This window comes from Filicampus tigris, chromosome 2, assembly GCF_054856515.1.
Source record: "Filicampus tigris isolate MCC_2025a chromosome 2, RoL_Ftig_1.0, whole genome shotgun sequence".
Taxonomy (NCBI): Eukaryota; Metazoa; Chordata; class Actinopteri; order Syngnathiformes; family Syngnathidae; genus Filicampus; species Filicampus tigris.
The window spans coordinates 5,844,729-5,863,102 of record NC_141218.1 but is presented as its reverse complement, the minus strand read 5'-3'; the positions used below and the strand labels follow the sequence as shown (position 1 = coordinate 5,863,102).

The following is an 18,374-nucleotide window of genomic DNA, read 5'->3' as shown; positions in this document are numbered from 1 at the left end:
TGGAGTGCAGCCAGAAGTGCAGACTGCCATGTACTGTATTATGTGTCTCTGCAATGCTAAGCCTTCTCATCTAGTCATATCCATGTATGAAGACTTCTTCCAACGGGCCTGTAATCTCTGCATGTCCTTTGTTCATACACATTAATGGCAGCTCATCTCCCGCCTCTGAAGACTTACGGCAAGTCTCACAGTTAAAAAAAAACAAATGTGTTCCCAGGCTGTCAAGTGCCTAGCCCAAGCAACAAAGTGGCGCTAGAACCCCCAGCCCAGAACTTCGGAGGCCTATTCGGATCAGAAGGCCAGAAGAAAATCACTTGGATAGGAAAAGAAAAGCACATTTATGTTAAGGACAGGAAAAGCGGGGTGTATATGTATTATTGAAATAAAATAAAATAAAACAATCACGGTGAAATGCAGACTTTCGGCAAGCTTCAGGCAAAAATAAATTAAAAAATAGAATTAAAAAAATAAAATAAAACAAGGATGTCGCACAGTTTTCCCTGGGAAAGCGACTGGCAAAATAAAATAATTTAAAAATAATGATAAAATACAGTTATGCCTTTAGAATTTTTAAATTCCTGTATTCATCTGAGAAAACCTTTGTCTTTGAAAAACTACAACTACTGTACTGTAGTTAAAAACTGTACCTAAATAACAATACATTGAAATAAAAAAATTCTAAAGATTTAATACAAATGTATTGTACTTAAAAGTGAAATGCAACTGAACTGTACTTAACAAATGCACTGTACTGGAATAGTAAAAAAAGATTAAGCTAACATGCTCTTTGAACATTGAATTCAGTGATTCTTTCACATACCACTAGAGGGAGCCCATGTACCATAAGTGATACTAGCACCACACTTGGAGAAATCACTGCTATATACCGGTAGTATAATAACACAATTGGTTTCTAATAGGAGGTGCATTGTCAAGTGTGTCGCGGAGTCCCTTGGCTGCACCTTATGATGCAACGCCTCTAATTGGTCCCGCGAGCATCCTAACGAATATTTCTATGACAACCATTCAAAACGACCTCATGGCCAACATGCTCCAGCCATTTGCGCCTTTTCGCCTCATTTCAGGAGCTCGCAAGTCACCAAACACCACCCCAGCTGACCTGCAGGGTCTGTATTATGTATTTTTAGATATCCCATAAGGCTTTGCACCTTCCCGTGAGAACCGACAGCTGCTGCGACCGTCCATCAGCCGAAGCCTGTTAACGGATGTTGGAGGGTCTCATCTCCCATCCGGACACGCTCGCTATGTGCCCTTGCGGCTTTTACTCCGCTTGACCCGTGTACGCTTGGGGATGGCGTCATTTAGCCGCCGTCAGCACGCTGTCTTGGCATTGAGCTACTGACTGGAACCCGAGGGAGCGGAGGCAACAAGGGGGAAACTGCTGATGGAGCTGCGGGGAAGGGCGGCCACCTGATGCAAAACATTGCTTACACATGCCCCCTTCAGCACATCCACAAATAAGCATGACTACAATTATATGAAAAATGTAAGTTAAAAAAAAATCCCCAAAATTTAGATTAATCTGCCCTGCACTTTTGTATAGTTAGACTTTAGTATGTAAACAAGTTGAGTTAAGAGATAAATCCACCTTTCTTTTTTCTGGCTGAAACAAATCAAATCAACTCAGAGTACATAGTTGAGAATCCAGGGTCCGATGGTGACTGCGCTGCCTCATGCCAAGTGAAACGCGCCTGAGGGGAAAGCAGTCAGACACTAATAATCGAATTGTCTGGCTTCTCTCCACCCTTCTTGACCGGTGGAACTACACCGCATGCAGCATGTGCCAATATTATTTCCCGTTTGGACCTTCTGATAAACGCTAAAATCACAGTTCAAATGGAGTTGACGCGTCTGTTTTAATGCAGAGGGGCATTAAATCTATTCGGAAGGTTCGATTTGCAGCACTGCTATCTTCCTGAAACAGAGCAATGAGAAAGATTCAATATTGGAGAGCAAGGAATGGAAAGGTAGTGGCTACATTCCAAGTCGTCTCTGGCTGACATTTGGAACCTGAGTAGCACATTTCTGGCACAATACTATACATCTAAATTAAGAGAAGTAATGTATATTTTTTTTAACATAGTTTTTATTGACACTCATTGCTCGTCATGGCTCACTTGTTGCGGTTTCATTGTATGGCGGATTTTGAAATTGATGAGTGAAACCATTCCCTGCTGTGAGGCTGCACAGTTGCCTGTCCGGCACAGCAAAGCCTCGTGGGAGTTTGGGCTAATTTTAGATGCCATGGCAGGAATTGCAATTGAAATGGAAACAGCTCGCACTCGACCGGCACAGGCAGAAAGGCCTCCGCCAAGGCCACAGGATCCTAGTTTGGATCCCACCACTTTTTGGAGGAGTATTTGGGTGTTTGCACTGCAGGGACTGTCTAAATTTAATTCCTGGGCCAAAAGGAGACCATAATAGGGGTATGCTTTCAACAGGTCCAGGAAACTTTGGAGCATTGGAGGTCCAGGCAAGTTCTGTGACCTTTAGGTGGAAGCTTTGGATTTTCACCCCCTGCCCAATATGCTGGAATTTTGTGCTTATACACAAGCATCATTTAAAGAGAAATGAAGGAAAATGTATCAATTTACATTAATAAAATGAAAATTCAATTCATCATTGGAAAAAAAAAAAAATCCCAGAACCGCACCTCTGATGCAGATTTGCGCCAATATTTTTATGGGTTGCCCGTGGCCCCATTTTGAGAAAATTAACAAACCAGAACTTAAAAAGTTGAAATAAAATCTTTGTACTGTATTTAGTCTGCATTCGCTCCCACATCCACTGAGTTGTTGCATAGTTTCTCTCTCAAAAAACAAACAGCTGAAGAGATAAACGTGAACTGCTGAATTGGACACAATTTTATTGAGCAAAAATAATATCTCAGCACATTATTACACATTTAACATCTATATAAGCTTACTTGTGACTAACTAACAGGTTGTTTTATCTCACTCTGACTGGAGCATCATGTTTTAATTCGCTTCAAATGTCACAAAGCCAGAAATTTCTTGTAATGTGTCATTCTGTAAATAAAATTGTCGCTACATTATTGTCTTTTCGAATAACAATATAGGGCCAAGACATCGCATTAAATAAGTTAAATATCAAAATATTCAATGTTTTTCACCTGAAACTATTAAAACTATTTTGAAAACTTGATTCGTATGATGACAGAGATGTAAATTAATTAGTATAAAGATGCTAAGCTAATTTAGTGTTGTTTTATGTTCTGAACAGGTTCAAAGGTCTAAATGTTTAATCACCTCCTCATACACATCAAATTGATGGATAACTAGTTGAACAGGTTCAAAGGTCACCTGACTCGGGGGCGAGCGTGGCCTCCGGTGTCAAAGCGTAGAGGGGGGCACCTGTCGAATGCCACCCCTGAGCAGCCCTGTTGAAGGAGGGGCGACCTCTGATTTCGGGGAAGTCGGGCAGGGCGATGTTCTGGACGGCTGCGAGTTCGGGCGTCTCGGTGAAACCACCGAATGGGATGGCCACTCTGGAGATGACAGCATGTCAGCGAAAGGGACACTTGTTGCCCTTCTGCCTGAGCCTTTGCCATTCTCACCTATTAAAGCTTTTGTAGCCTGGCAGGTCCGCTGGTGCTTCCAGTTCAGACAGGCAGGCGGCGAGCGTGTCAGACAGGGTCGGTTCCCTGACAAGGACTTGGTCCCATGGCGAGTGGTAGGACTTGGGGATGGCTGTGCTGTTGAACTTCTCCGGAGGGACGTCTTTCAAATGACCCCCGTAGCCTGGGGGGTTGCACAGCAGTTCAAAGTAGATCAAGTAATAGTAGTAAATCAAGATCTTTCAAAGCATTTTAAAATAATATTCTCCAAAATATTGTTCTTGCACTGTATTTTCCTTTAGTAATTTTGGTAAGATACTTTTTATTTCTTTATTTTGCCTTAAAGCGGAAGTCAACCCAAACATATTTTTTTCAAGAATATGTTCCCAGCAGGCCCACTAATTGAAACAGGGTATTCTGATAAACATTGCGTTTGTGGAATAAGTGTTGATCCACTCGTTTTTAGCCATCTCTGGGGGCGGCCATTTTGTCTTCTGTCGACTGAAAATGAAATCGCAACTGCTCAGGGCTCAGCTAACGACCAATCACGGCTCAGCATCAGAAAACAGGTCAGCCGTGATTGGTCGTTACCTGAATCCTGAGCAGTTGTGATGTCATTTTCCGTCGACAGAAGTGACAAAATGGCCCCCCCCCCAGAGATGGCTTAAAACGGGTGGATTTTGCCGCTTAATTCATATTCCACAAACGCAATGTTAATCAGAATGCCGTGTTTCAACTAGTGGGCCTGCGTAGAACATACTCTTAAAAACAATATGTTTGTTTATTTCATCTTTAAATATTGTACTTGATTTACCTTGTGTATGAAATGTGTTGTGTAAAACTGCCTTGCCTTGCCATGTGCGCAAGTGTTGGAAAGAGAAGGAGAGCGAGGCAGGCCTATCCCAAGTACTATCCTTCAAAGCCAGTGCTTAACTCAGGGAGGGTGTGTGTGTGCGGGGGGGGGGCTTACATAACTGTGTGTGGGGGGGGGGTTTGCTTCGTGTCACGTCCGAAGCACTCACAATGAACAATCCTCCTTCCTGAGTTTATGTTTTGCCCGCAGGGGGAAGCAGCACAGACCAAACAGACCTGTGGGGAAGTCTACAGCATTTTGGGAAGGAGAGGATCTGAGCTCATAGAATACGCTCCATGTGGTGATGGCGGCGGCAGAAGGAGGCCGAAGGGGTGGGGGAGGGGTTTGCGTTAACAAACAGGAAATGCTCAACGCAGTCATCACGCGCCCAAGCTGATTGCGGTATAAAAAACAGGGTACCCTGACAGTTAAGATGAAATAAATGTGAGTGGATTTTGGGGGAAAACAATTCCAAATAAAAGATGATTTACCCCATCAAATCCACTGCAGACTTCACAAATCTTAATTGTTTCAATGTTAGTATATTCGGTTCATTATTTGTTAGCAATCAGGCAAAATTTCAAGGACATGTATAACTTTAAAAATCTTTTGGGCTATGACCACTTGAGACTTTTTGTAGGGCAACGCATGATAGACATGGCTACCAGTTTTAATGTTGTTGTGAAACTGGCTGCAGGGGTTCGATTTTGAAACTCATTGCATTAGGTTTGTTCTTTATGGCCTGTCATAAAATTTGTCCACCATGCTCACCACGTGCAATTATGAAAAAAATGTAAAAGTGTATATATTTTTTCATTAATCTCACTGGGTGGGCAGTCTGTAAATCTGAGTGGGCCTGTGCACACCCAGTCCCACCCATAGCTCCGCCCCTGCTCCACATCGATGTTGAAATTTGGTAGCATTTAGCCAAAATCTCCATTGAACTTTGAATGGCTAAATTGATCCTAAAATGGCTGATTTGAAGCAATTCTTGGAACTTTGGGGGAATCTACTCATGATAGAAATGCCAATTTCCTATGAAAGTGTCTTCGGCATCTGAATTCTTTAGAAATACATGCCGAAATACCAATGTTTATCCCACAAAGCATAATAGCACTGGATTTGCGTCATAGTGTTTGATCATTGGCGTGGCCTACCAGGGGCAATGTTGTGCGGATCTAGCACTGTTGCGGTATCCGGTGCGCAGGCCGGTTCCACGCCCGAGTCCTTCTCAGCAGAGTTGCGCTCCTCTGTGGAATTCACATGATCAGCTCGCGAGTCCGTCGGGTTCTAGAAGGACATCAAAACAAATTGTTCTCCCCACGTGCTGCGGCCCAGTCATCCCCGTCCAGGATATTTATGATGATTTACTCCAGAACTTCCTGAGGAAATGTTGACAACTTGAAACTAAATCCCTCCATTTGCCCCCGAGCAATAAACAAAGCCGAAATATGCGAGTCCTTCTCACTTCAAAGATAAGAGGGAGCACAGTAGAGGGGAGGTGCGGGGACTTCCTTCCACTGAAATTCAATCCAAAATGGACACACACACACACACACAAAATAAATCACACAAAAAAAAATGCAAGTATAAAATGCCTAGAAAATATTGTACAGTATTGAGTGTTGCTGTGCGCATCCAGATGGCAGCAATGTGTAAGGTATGCAGGACGCTTAGGGGCCACTGGAGGGTTTTCATCCAAACTAAATGTTACGTAACATTACCAGCAGTCAATCAGAGGCCAACACAATGCAAATTCTGCTTGAATTAGCGTGTAAACATACTGACTTTTTACTGCACTTTAACAAAGTAATGTCTTAAATACTGTACAGTACAGTGGTGTCAGTGACGATACGAGTTTTAGTCGTGGCCACGCTTTAAATTGAAAACATTCACTTCTAAAATCAGCTATTCACGTAGAAATGAATGGAGATGACATTGATCAGTTTCCCACAAAAGGTTTATGCAATTTTTTTTTGCTCCAATTCAATGGCCATTGTGCTACTTCCTCTAGGGTGACCACCTTGGTCACTTGGGGTAGTATAATACAGACAAAAACTGTACATGGAGGTGTTTGGCCCTCACAGTGTTCAGTAAATTGCCAGAGCTGGACATTCGTCTGTGCTTTAGTCCGTCTATGAGATCCCGTCTATATTTGAACCACTTTAAAAGAAAAAGTTTAGGGTCAACGATGTCACAAAAAAGTTGGATCACTTGTGTTTAAACATGAGGTACATAATGAGATGCAATCCATGCCTACATTGAGATGGGAGTTGATGTCATCGCGGACATTTTCGAAAGTGTACTTCTCCGAGCGTTTCTGACGCTTCTTGAAGAGCTGCGAGCCCCGATTGGACGCCATCGACAGCTCCTCCAGCATGATGTCCTGGGGCACGCTCACCTTTTTGCCGAGATCCACCTCCACATCTGCGCAAAAAGCCAGAGCGAGTTGGAGCGAGGTCGAGCACGTCCGACCGTCTCTCAGCTGTCGGTGGCATTCAGGGCCTTCTCGTGCCAGACAGCAGTTGTCCTCGCCTCAAATAACGTGTTCGAGACCACAACGACAAAGGGATGGGTTACACTGGGCTGTAAAAGTATTCGTTTACTTATTTTTAGCTCGGGTCGGTAAACTCAATACGGTGTGACTGCTTGAATGAATATGGAAACGACAGTTACATTGGAGCCCAGCAATTGCACCCTATGAGTTATATTATTTCATCTTAAAATTTCATCTTGGCTTGTACCACTCGACAATAATTGTCCCATTGACACATATCGGCATATCGCTGGCGTCAGGTCACATCCTCATAAGTTACATTTTGGTGAATTTCATATTTTTCCCAAAATGTTTACGATTGGTAAGTCCACACATGTGGGTGTTATTTTTTACACGTTATTGACCAATCTAAAGTGTGAAAAGTGTGAAAAAGGCTTGCTCTCTTTCATGATCCAATTCTAATGGTTGAATAAAGTGGGGTCTCCTGAAAAGTGGTTATTTTGGAGGTACAAGGTTTTGACCCGATGCCAGAGATATGTGGAAACGTCATTGGATGACTCAGAAATCCCACTTCTGACACTAAAAGGACAATGCTGTATGTTTGGAGCATTGTGTCTTCAAAGCAGAGTTGAATGATTGATTAAGAGTGGGGGCAAAGGAGTAACCAGTGGCGGAGCTATGTGGTGGCACGGCCACCCGTGGGCAGTCTGACTGGCCACCCCACATCTAGGGAAAAATGTCAATACCTGTGACTTTCCTGCCATTTGGATTGGATGCAGTATCAATTAATTTACTTGTATATTAACTACATATTTTAAGAATAAACCTACAACTGGCCTGAGCACAATCCCTGAGAATCTGTTAGGGAAAAAACATTTGATTCTAACAGTCAATGCCATTCAAAATCATTACTTTCACACCATAACAAAGAAACAACATGACTGAAAAGTCATCATTTATCAACCATCCACAGTCATGGCTTCATGAAATAAAATGCACACATATCCTTGCTCAACATATACAGAATACAAGCAAGAGCAAACCCAAGCAAAAAGCAGTCTTAAGAATTGTGAAGAATTAAGAGATATTTTTGTCAATTGTGCTTTTTAGACATGAATTGAATGAATGGGCCAACAATCACGGTATGCAAAACACTGTCGGCTCTGCTTGGCTGCTAACTAGCAAATGCAAATCAGTGCATGAGATAGACTATAACCAAAGCAACTGCAAATAAAATGGCATTCATCCATGCGCAGCAAAACGTTGCTTTTTACTTAGACTTGGTCCTGCTTATATTATATTGAGCGTGTTGAGCAAAGTTCTGGTTATGTCCCCATTTTATTTCAGAAACCCTGACTGTGGATGGTATGATAAACAACGACTTCTTTCTCAGTTACAGAGGGCGTTAAGAGCTTGTGAACGAACATGTAGGTGTGTCTATGGCCACCCCGCTTTTATGGCCAGTGAGCTGTTGTGTCACCCTGGCCAAGCCATTGAAAATATTCTCTACCTTCCAGGGCTTGAAACTCCCTGCAGATTGCTGCGGCCTGAGCTTTTCTCTCCCCGGTCGTCATGGTGGAGAAAAGCGACATGGCTGCTCCTGGGAATTAGGGAAGACACGTTAGTATGACCTGGACAAACCGATGCACGACATCAAGCTGACTTATCGGGGCAAAGAAAAGGGCAAAGTTAGCACATCTCTTTAAATAACCTCGGGCCGTTAAACTGCAAGCACATGCTCATCAGACGGTGCGAGGCAGCCGTGTCAGGCCCACCAATCGATGCATGTGGAGATTAGCCAAAGTGAGTGCAAAGAATGCTTCAATTAGCAGGTGTCCCAACACTTTTGTCAATCGTGGCAATGAAGGCAAGCGGTGTGAATGACGGGAAAATTTGCACAATGAGGCGTTACCTGAGCGGGTGGTTGCTTACCTGCCCTGAAGGAACCTGCTGGCACAGGGGATTCTTTGGAAGTGCACTTCACGGGGACCGGGGGAAGGGTCGGGGGTCTTTGGCGGAGCGACGGAACAACTGAATGAGTTTGGGTGGGTCGGTGGGTATAAGTGTGTTGTCATTGCTATGTCATTCACAAGTGAAGCGGGCCTACCTAAATTTAGAGCAGTACAGTCTATTGGTCAGCAGGGTGGGCTACACACTGCCCATTCAAAAGCGGGCTGATTCGTTGCGTAACGGCAAATTTTTGGTTCCTTATAGCAGAGGTTCCCAACCATTAATGTTTTACTTAAGACAATTTCACGGCACACCCCCAAAAAAATAAATGTCACAAAAGTATAATGAAATAATGATGACCAAGTTTACTCACAAATTGTCTTACTCGATGTGAAATGTGGCCTGTTTATTTAGACACAGATATGGCTTGATTGCAACTCCTGAATGGGTAAAAAAACATCATTTTCATCAAGCTGTTCTTGTGGCATGGGTGTTGAAATGAACATTTGCGACAACCTTCGAGTGTTATTATGGACTAGCATTGGTGAAATGAATCTTATAGGCCTGGTACAGACTGCATTTATTTAATTTTAATTTCAGTTTGGTTTTTTTTCGTAGAAAGAATTCAAGTATTTATGTTATTGGTGAGCTGCAGGTTTTTGCTCACTGAAGGTACTATATTTATTTTGATTCCTGCATCCATCCATTATCCAAACCGCTTATCCTCAAAGGGTTAGAAAAATTCGATTGTTCATTTGATTTTTAACTTAACATGGCACACGTTGCCTAATGCAACAAATAATCAATATGTACTTTGAAAATAAAATCAACTGTGTGAAAATGGTAAAAGACGTGGTTGTTAACCACCCAAACATTTCAAAATAATTTGTTTTAGAGCCGGAACTGCAATATCGCAATAACGTGAAACCGCAATATTTGTGCTCAAGCTTAACATATGGTCAGAATGTGACACCAGCCACTTCCTCGTTGGACATGAAGCTATTCTGTGGGATGAATGATAACAGGTGGATATGCATACACTTAATTGTACCAGGATATCTAAATATAAGTATAAAATATACCTATATATGATATGTTCAAAGAATATAAACCCAGCAGGGCCCTCAGATCCAAGGACTCAGGTCAAGCTAGCCCAGACCAGAGTCCAGACTAAACATGGGGAGGCAGCATTTAGCTGTTATGCTGCAAAAAGTGGAACAAACTGCCAGTGGACATTAAACTTTCACCAAATGTAGACACTTTTAAATCCAAGTTAAAAATATTTCTGCTCTCATGTGCCAAGGCATGAAATCTGGACGGTATTTTTTATCAAATTTTTTATTTATCTTGCTTTTATTTCATTTTAATCTAATGATTCTTCGTGATTTAGATTTGTGTAATTCTTATTGTTTTATTTATCTTTATGTAATGCTTTTGATGTTTTATGTAAAGTACTTTGAATTGTCTTGTGCATTAAATGTGCTATGCAAATAAACTTGCCTTGCCTTGCCTTAGCTTCTGCCATCTAGTGGAAGAGTATTGAATTTCTCCGCATGTCACTGTACATTACTGGCACTAATAGACAGATATTTTTTTGTTGTTGTACGTAATTTTAATTTTATTTAATTTTCGGACCAATTAAAGAAAATTGGATCATTTTCTGCAGCGTAGCATAGTGGTTGGGAAAGTCTGCTTTAAAGAACAAGTAATGGGAATAGTATGGGTGCTTTGGTTGTCTTTATTTTGGGAATATGGAAGGTGGCTAGTAATCAGCATGCTATATAGAAACTATCACTGCACTGCAAAAATAAACTGAAATGAACGCAAAAGTGACAAAAAGAGGGACGCACACAAATACAATAAGTAGAAACTAATGCTCGCCACAGTCACGAAATCAATTAATTCAAAGTCTCTATGTGATGTTAATACAATTACGGCATGCTAAGTTTCTGGAGTCTTTATGTCTTACTGCTTCCAATTGCAACTGGCGCTATATGGAGACTTATGCAGTCCCACTGGGGGCCTTTTCCCCTCACACGGGGGCCTCAAGTGGCTCACAGCCCTATGAGGCTGCCACTGTCTTGGCAGGGACCCGTAACCAACACGTTCACCAGTGCTGGAGACACCTCCCCGACCGGGACCCCAGTCCCGTTGACTGCCCGCCTTCTGCGGGGACGCCCTGGCAGTCCACTGGACAGGCGGCTCGGGGACGAGCTTTCGCTGAGCCGCCAGGCGAACGCTGGAGGCCAGGTTCTGCTGGAGGTCCTGGAATGCAAAGGCTTCATCCACCAGCCCCAGGGGATGGCGGGATGCCGCCTCCCAGGGCGTAAGAGCTTTGGGGGCTTTCTCCATCCAGGAAGTCTGCCTGGACGCTCGAGAGGAGGGAGAGGGTGACTGCCGGCCTGTGGAGGTCGCTCTACCTGGAGGGGACAGAGAGTAGCTCCTGCCAGTTACCTAGGGAGGGGGGAAAGACCCAGACATATTTATTGCACTAATTTTCTGACACAGAATACGGAAGGTGCAATGCTGCTCCCATGTGGTGATAGATTGAGGTGCAAGGGCTACAGAGGAAAAAGCAGAAAAAAGGAAATCACACATTTTAAACGTTGGACTACTGCAATTTATGATGCGCGTCCAGTGAGCGAGAAAGACATATCCCACATTATTGTGTAAAAAAATATGTTTGAGAGGCTAGTTTGTGTGATTTAAACTCAGATTCAACAGTTTATTACGTGAATCTGTATTTTATTTTTAACACAGAAGATAGAAGAAACCCAAAAGCCATGCAGAACGGAAAAAAGAAAAGAAAGTCAAAGGAGGATAAGAGTTTGTTTTAATGGCACTGCAGTGAATGGTACAGAAAGTGCACTGTGTCAAGGAGGAAACACACAAAGGAAAAATGGGGGGCGGGGGGAGAACAAAACATGTAAAATATGGCGGCTGAGAAGCAAACATAAAACAAAATTAATGTAAGAACATCATTTATCTATTCATGTAACAGCATTGTTTGAATATATACTGTATATATTCATCTAGGTCATAGTGGCTGAAGTTGAAATTCAAGCTGGCTATCCGCGCACCTCAGTTTATATATAACGGCCAGCATGACGCAACAGCTGACAAAAAAAAAAAACAGCCTAAAATAAATTCACTTGACCGAGGTGCTGCAGGGCAACTATACTCAAGACTCAGACTTCATTTTTAGCGATTGAGCTTTGACTTGGACGGCGGCACTATTGCAACCTGAGATTCATGACATCATCCTACGTCACTGTCCATCTTCAACCTATCCCATGGACTTCCAGGTGGATTTATTCGCTTATTCAATATTCCTTTCAACATTCAACCTACATTCCTAATTGGCCACCACTATGGAGTTTTAACTTTTGAAATACAAATTCTTCCAATAAACATAAAATGTACACACAGACTATTGGGAGCAAGAATCACTCTCTCTCAGCGACCGTGGGCTTCCACACCTGAGCGGAGCTTTTTTTGGCCGTAAATTTGGGTTTTGGCGCCGAGCCAGTGTTTCCGCTGGCTGTCGAGCCAGGCGGTGAAGCTAAAGGGAAACTCGGGGCTACGCTAGTAGGGGGAGGTTGCTGGAAGGCTATTGTTGTATGTGAGAGGTAAGGGGGACTACCAGCTTCTTGGTAAGGGACCTGTGGGGGCGGGTACTGGGGACTGGGCAATTGAGGTGGTTGTTGGTTGTATGCTTGCCAGTAAGGACCACCTGAAGGTTGCTGGTAAGGATCAGAGGGGGGATAAGCATTAGACGATGGCTGGTAGTTGCCATCGAAGGTCTGCTGGGGGTACGGCGCGCTAAACGTTCCGGCTGATTGCACTGGGGCCATTTGCTCATACGGTTGCTGGTTTTGGGGTGAACAGCTAGGCTTAGGATCAGGCTCCTTTGCAGCTTCTGCTGCAGGCCCGTACGTAAAGAGCGAGGCACTAAGTTGGTAGGGTTGATGCTTCATAACATCAACTACATCAAGTGGTTTTGGGGCAGGTCCTTGTTTGCCTTTTTTCTTGGCTTTGGACACAGGCCCACTAGAAGGGGGCTGCTTGGACGCGGCCGGCGGATAAGAGGGGGACTGGATGGGATTGAAACCCCGGGAGGGCGGAGCACGTACGTTGGGGGTGTATTTCCACTCGTTTGGTAAGGAGGCAGTTGGCGACGTGGAGCGACTCGCCATGTGAGCCTGCACGGTTTCCGAGTCCACCACGTACTTCTCCATGCGTGACTGCCTCTTAGCAAACATGTCGGCTCCTTTTCCTCGGACGGCCGGCATCTCGTAAGCTGAACTGGCGGATGGGTTCAAGACGGTGGCCAAGGGGTTGATGACAGGGGATGAAACTTTCTGACCAGAGGCCAAGGCGTTAATTCGTTGTGGGCCCTGGCTTTGTTGGGTCTTCGAAGGCTTGGGCAAAGGTGGAGTGTTTGCCACTGATGTTTGCTGGGACTGTGGCGCCCAGGCAGGAGTTTGTGGTTGAGCCGGCGGCCACGCATTTATCAGCGGCTGCGGCGTTGTCTTCAAAGGTGCTTGTTGCCAGGTTGGCTGTGGCTGCGGATGAACGGACTGGTCCCAGGACTGCTGACTGTGGGCCGGACCTTGCTCAGCCCCCCATGGATGAGTGGGACGCTGGGCCTGTTCTGGAGGCTGCTGGGCCCAAGATGGCTGTAGCTGAGGCTGGGCGGGAATCGGCGTCCATTGATTCATACCGGCTGGAGGCTGCGTCTGTGGTTGTGCTTGGGCTGTTTGGGTCCAAGAAGGTTGCGATGGAGGCCATGTATTAATTGGAGGTTGTGCTTGAGGCTGAGCTGAAGCCCAATGTTGATCCGGTGCTTGGGTCTGTGGCCAGACTTTTTGCTGCGCTGGTTGACCCCACGCCGCTTGTGGCTGGGATTCTGGCTGAATCCAAGGAGATTGTGTTTGGGATTTGGCCAGTGCCCATGTCGGTTGAGAGTCTTCTTGTGGAGGCTGGGTCCAGGAAGCCTGTGATTGCTGTTGCTGGAGCATCGGTTCTTGTGGTCCACCCCAGGTTGGCTGCATTTGCGCCGCTTGTGGCTCCGGAGTGTGCGTCCAGTTTGGTTGAGTTTGAGACTGAGGTGGATCTTGGGGTTGACACCAGGACGGTTGGGCGTGTGGCTGTGCTTGCTCTGCTTGATTCCAGGAGGCCTGAATTTGGGGCGTCCAGGTATTGGCAGGGGGCTGAGACTGCACTTGACTGTGAGAGGATTGAGGTGCCACCCACTGAGGCTGTAAAGAAGCTTGACTTGAGGGTGGCTCCTCGGGCTGCACCTGTGCCGTATAATTGGGAATTGTAGATTGCTGCTGGGCTGCTTGTGCAGAATCCCAAATTCTCCCAGCATTGGTCTCAGGCTGCGGAGAAGAGCTGACATAACCGTTTCCCTCTTGCACGGCTACTTGCTGTTGTTGGGTTTCTGGCGCTGACCATGTTTGTGATTGCCCAGCGGAGGCGCTAGCAGGGGCTTCCAGTTGGGCTTGTGGGGGAGTTAGCCCAGGGGCAGGCACATTAGTGGTTGGCTCTTGGTCACTAGAAGGGGTGGTCTCTGCGGTGGGGGCTACAGCAGGTGTGGGTACACTATTTTCAGCATGCTGAGGCATGTCCTGGTTGGTTACTTCCATCTGTGGAGACCAGGGGGCAGAGCCGGGATCAATCACAGGCTTTGGGGCCACCGGTGGAGGAGTCTTGTGTTTCGACAGTGAGGACTGGAGGAAATTACAAGCCTCAGCTCCGAGGCTGAGGTAGTCTTCCTCGGGTCCTGACTCGAAACCCATCTTCTTATAACTCATGTTGAGGAGGTTCAGCAGCTCGGGGTTAGGTGACATCTTTGGTGCCTCTTTAAAAGTGAACATGGGCTTGGCAACGTTTTTCCTCTTTGAATCCAGAAGGCCCGACCTGATTGCAGGTGTGGAAATGCGCTCGTCACGGGAGGCGATCTGCTCTCCTTGGCCTGTAGAATATTGATTAGTCCCAGTCATTGCAGGAGAGTAAGGCGTCGCTGCCATGTTCTGTACCAAAAAGGGCTTTGCAGTGCGATTGCCAACAGAACACTCCGCTTCGTGGCTTTGCTGTTGCACGGAGCCGTACTGGCCTTGGTGATATGTTTGCTGTTGCTCGTACGGCTGCTGCTGATGGCCTTGGTGATACGTTTGCTGTTGCTCGTACGGCTGCTGCTGATGGCCTTGGTGATATGTTTGCTGTTGCTCGTACGGCTGCTGCTGATACTGGTGGTAATGCTGTTGTTGTTGGTACAGTTGCTGCTGGTACTGCTGCTGCTGGTGCAGGTTGACATCCATGTACGCGTGATGCTCCGCAGCGGGCTGCGTGTAAGCGGGATCCACTTTCTGTTCCCCTTCCACGGGCATCCCTTGGCGCCGCAGCTCTTCGTGCTCGGCCGCGATCTCGTCCATTCGTTGGCGCCTTTGGGCAAACATGAGGGCACCTTTGCCCTTGGTTTCGGGCAAACACTCCATTTGAGTTTGCTTCTGCTCAGTGTCAAGGAGGCTTTTATCCAAGCAGATCGTCAGCACGCCTTTGCCACTGCGGGCATTCGTGAGGAAATGCTTCTCTAAATCCGACCGGTCTTGATCAGCGAGCGTGAACTCAACAACATGGACTCCGCCCTGGGTGTTCTCTTCGTCCTCTTCGGTGCTGTCGTCTCGCTTGTCCTCGCCAGTGCCGTAGCTCACCAAGGTGTACTTCTTAGCTCTCTGGCGGTGTTTCTTGAACATCAACAGGCCTTTGTTGTTAGGGTTGGGCTGCGCGGCGCTAAGGAGAAGGGCGATCCGCTTACATTTGGACTTGGCCTCCTTCACCTGCTTCTCCGACAGACTCTCGCTCCGTCTGAGCCCTGCGGTGAGACACATTGATTGACAGGTTTTCTGGTCAAGGAAAGTCAGCAATAAAAAAACACAACATGTATTAGTTTGTGTTACACAATGGATAAAGTACAACCAACAAATACCAAGCTGCTTTGTCCAAAACACTATCACGCCATCCCTAGCAGTGTACTCGCCCTCATTTGTAAGTCATAAAGCCGCAAAGCAATTACAAGTCTATGACCCGTGTCTAAACCACGGAGAGCACGTTGCATAAAATTACGATTCCCATAAAGTGGTTGCAAATTTCCTCAGAGTCAAGTATTCCAAGTCTGCAACTTATGTATTTAGCATTGACTAAGATGTTTAAACAAATTTAACAATAAGAGGACAAGTACTTGCTTGAATTTCCTACAAGACTAACCTGAAGGTGGTGAGGGCAGCGAGAGTGAGGGTCCAACTCACTTTTTTAGCACAGTTAAAGCACCCTGTCGGAGGGGAGGATCAGGTAACAGCTTCGGGGGGTGCACATGCTGGTGTCTGTCAAAGGGCCGCACTTCTGCAGGCATCATCAACGTGTTGCGGGTATATTTAGGGCCTCCGCAACAGCTCCCAAAAAACACGCCTAGGTAACTATCAAGACTTTTCAAGGCTCTGATCGACTATATCTATTTTATTTGTTGACTACACTTTGGATTGGATTCATATTTGGACATCCATTCAAAGGAACGAGTGCCATCTACCAGCTGCAGTGAGCATCAAGCTATTTTCGGGAACACTGGACATCATGCTTCGGAATGCACATATGATGTTGTTAAATAACCTTTAACACACACACAGACACACACACAGACTTCTTTCAACAAATTCCAATCAGTGTACTCACTGGCGTGCCTCGCTCGGTGCTTGTTGGGTTTGTCTTGATCGGAATCGGAATCCTGCTCCTCGCTGGGCGTTCCCTCATCTGAGGGGATTTGGAAAGCGACGCTAAAAGAGCCGGGAAGCTCGCAGGGCCCTCCTCCTGCGCCTCGGGATCCGGCGCTCACCAATGGGCCTCCCACCCCGCTGCTCGGGATGCCCCCCCCCGGTGATGCTGATGCTGCCGGTTCCTTCCCTCGCACCACTCCGCGCTGGCTGAGCGGCTTTCGGCCGGGGGACGAAGGTGCCTCATGTGTGGCGCTGGTGGTGGTACGCTCTCCCTCGGCACCGTGTGCACTTCCCAGGGAGGTACAGCTCATGTTGTCCAAGGTCTGCTGAGATAGGGACAGCGAGGGCGTATCACCAGCATCCCTGTGCAGCTCTCCATCAGAAAACTCATCCTGGGACTCAGATATGTGGAGCTCCCTCAGTTTTAAAGGTTCCTTGTTGCCTCGCGATCTGGAGGAGGAGATAAGATGCTGAAGGTTAAATGGCGCTGAACAAATTTCATTCCATCCATTTTCGAAAGCACTTGTCCTCATTAGGGTTGCGGGTAAGCTGCAGCTACACACTGAACTGGTCACATACAAGCTTTCAAACTCAACCTATGGACAATTGAGGTTTTCAATAAACCTAATATGCATGATATATACAAGAAATATATTGTCAACATATTCAACAAGTTTAACATAATGATCTGCCACACAGCAGGGAACGTATCTTTGTTCATCTATCTACGCCAGGGACGTAAAATGACAGGAGGAACAATTCAATGCTCTTCCATTAGATGGCAGAAGGTACAATTAACCTGTTGCCATTCATATAAAAGAATAATAGTTTGGTGTTCAACTAAACAGACTCACATTTCACTCCGTTTAAATACATTTGTGGGTTATTTGAAACAAGATTATCATTATTTCAGTATTTATAGTTTGTGTGTGCCATGAAACCTTTCCAACGCTTAGCCACCATGCTAGCCTGCGTGTATATCTAAAAGCAGATTTGACAATGATGCCAGGGCATTGCCAGAAAATTATCAACCAAACTGTGCTGATGTCATTTCTATGGCCTCTAGAGGGCGTATTAGAATCTTAGCCATTATCCAAACCGCTGAACCGCAGGACACACATAGACAAACAACCGTTCACACTCACGATCATACTTAGGGACAATTTAGAGTGTCCAATTACCCTACCATACAAAAGCTAAAACCCAACCAAGAAAAACTTAAATCAAGGCAAATCTTACTTGTTTGCCTGCCAAGATATTTGTTCTTACCTTTAAGACACTGGTGGGGGTTTTGAAGACTAGCTACCAAGTCAAATTTTTCTGTTTTATAAGCAGATAATCTTGCTTTAATTTGATAACGTATTCCACATTCCATTATTTTTTCCTTTTTGTTCAGTACCAGTGTTTGCAGTGTAGCTATTAATTAGCTGTTGAAAATACTTTTTGGGGTGCAGTGTTGAGTGTGGCTCCCAGTCAGTCTGACAAAAACATAGCAAAATGAGGTCCCCTTACCTCTTGATGAGCAGCCGGAGGCAGCCTACCGATGCGTTGATGAGAGCGCGGGCCTGCCAAAGGGTCACGCCAGCACACGGCTCCCCGTTCAGGGACACGACTTCATCGCCTTCTCGTACGCCAGCCTGGGAAGCACGGCCACCTTCCTCCACCTGCAAACGACGATGTTCACGTCACATAACTCACCAC

The 18,374-nt window shown here is 45.6% G+C and overlaps 2 protein-coding genes across 3 annotated transcripts in view; both read right to left on the bottom strand.

The window, feature by feature from the left end:
• Positions 1–2,867: 2,867 nt before the first annotated feature.
• Positions 2,868–10,823, bottom strand: myoz2a (myozenin 2a). The gene is made up of 6 exons (XM_086023873.1): positions 8,881–10,823; positions 8,459–8,548; positions 6,712–6,878; positions 5,609–5,741; positions 3,599–3,782; positions 2,868–3,529 (listed from the first exon to the last, which is right to left on the bottom strand). Exons 2-6 carry the CDS (start codon positions 8,538–8,540, stop codon positions 3,334–3,336), a joined length of 762 nt encoding a protein of 253 aa, XP_085879999.1. The 5' UTR covers positions 8,541–8,548; positions 8,881–10,823; the 3' UTR covers positions 2,868–3,333.
• A 40-nt stretch (positions 10,824–10,863) lies between these two features.
• The window catches only part of synpo2a (synaptopodin 2a), a 9,585-nt gene continuing 2,074 nt past the window's right edge, over positions 10,864–18,374 (bottom strand). Inside the window, exons 2-5 of one of the 2 annotated variants that reach the window (XM_086023872.1) lie at positions 18,186–18,337; positions 16,633–17,123; positions 13,032–15,778; positions 10,864–11,352 (exon numbers count right to left, since the gene is read on the bottom strand). In XM_086023872.1, the coding sequence (XP_085879998.1) occupies positions 10,864–11,352; positions 13,032–15,778; positions 16,633–17,123; positions 18,186–18,337 (3,879 nt within the window). Of the gene's footprint in view, positions 11,353–11,773; positions 15,779–16,632; positions 17,124–18,185; positions 18,338–18,374 lie in introns of those variants that run through there. The other variant, XM_086023871.1, reaches the window with a different exon arrangement.

Bases quoted from the DNA above. Each gene is read 5' to 3' on its own strand.
- myoz2a (XM_086023873.1), bottom strand. From the start codon at position 8,540: ATGTCGCTTTTCTCCACCATGACGACCGGGGAGAGAAAAGCTCAGGCC. The intron at 5,742-6,711 runs GTAGGCATGGAT...ATGTCCTTCTAG, and splicing joins ACATCAACTCCCATCTCAAT to AACCCGACGGACTCGCGAGC. The intron at 3,530-3,598 runs GTGAGAATGGCA...TGTCATCTCCAG, and splicing joins GGCTACAAAAGCTTTAATAG to AGTGGCCATCCCATTCGGTG.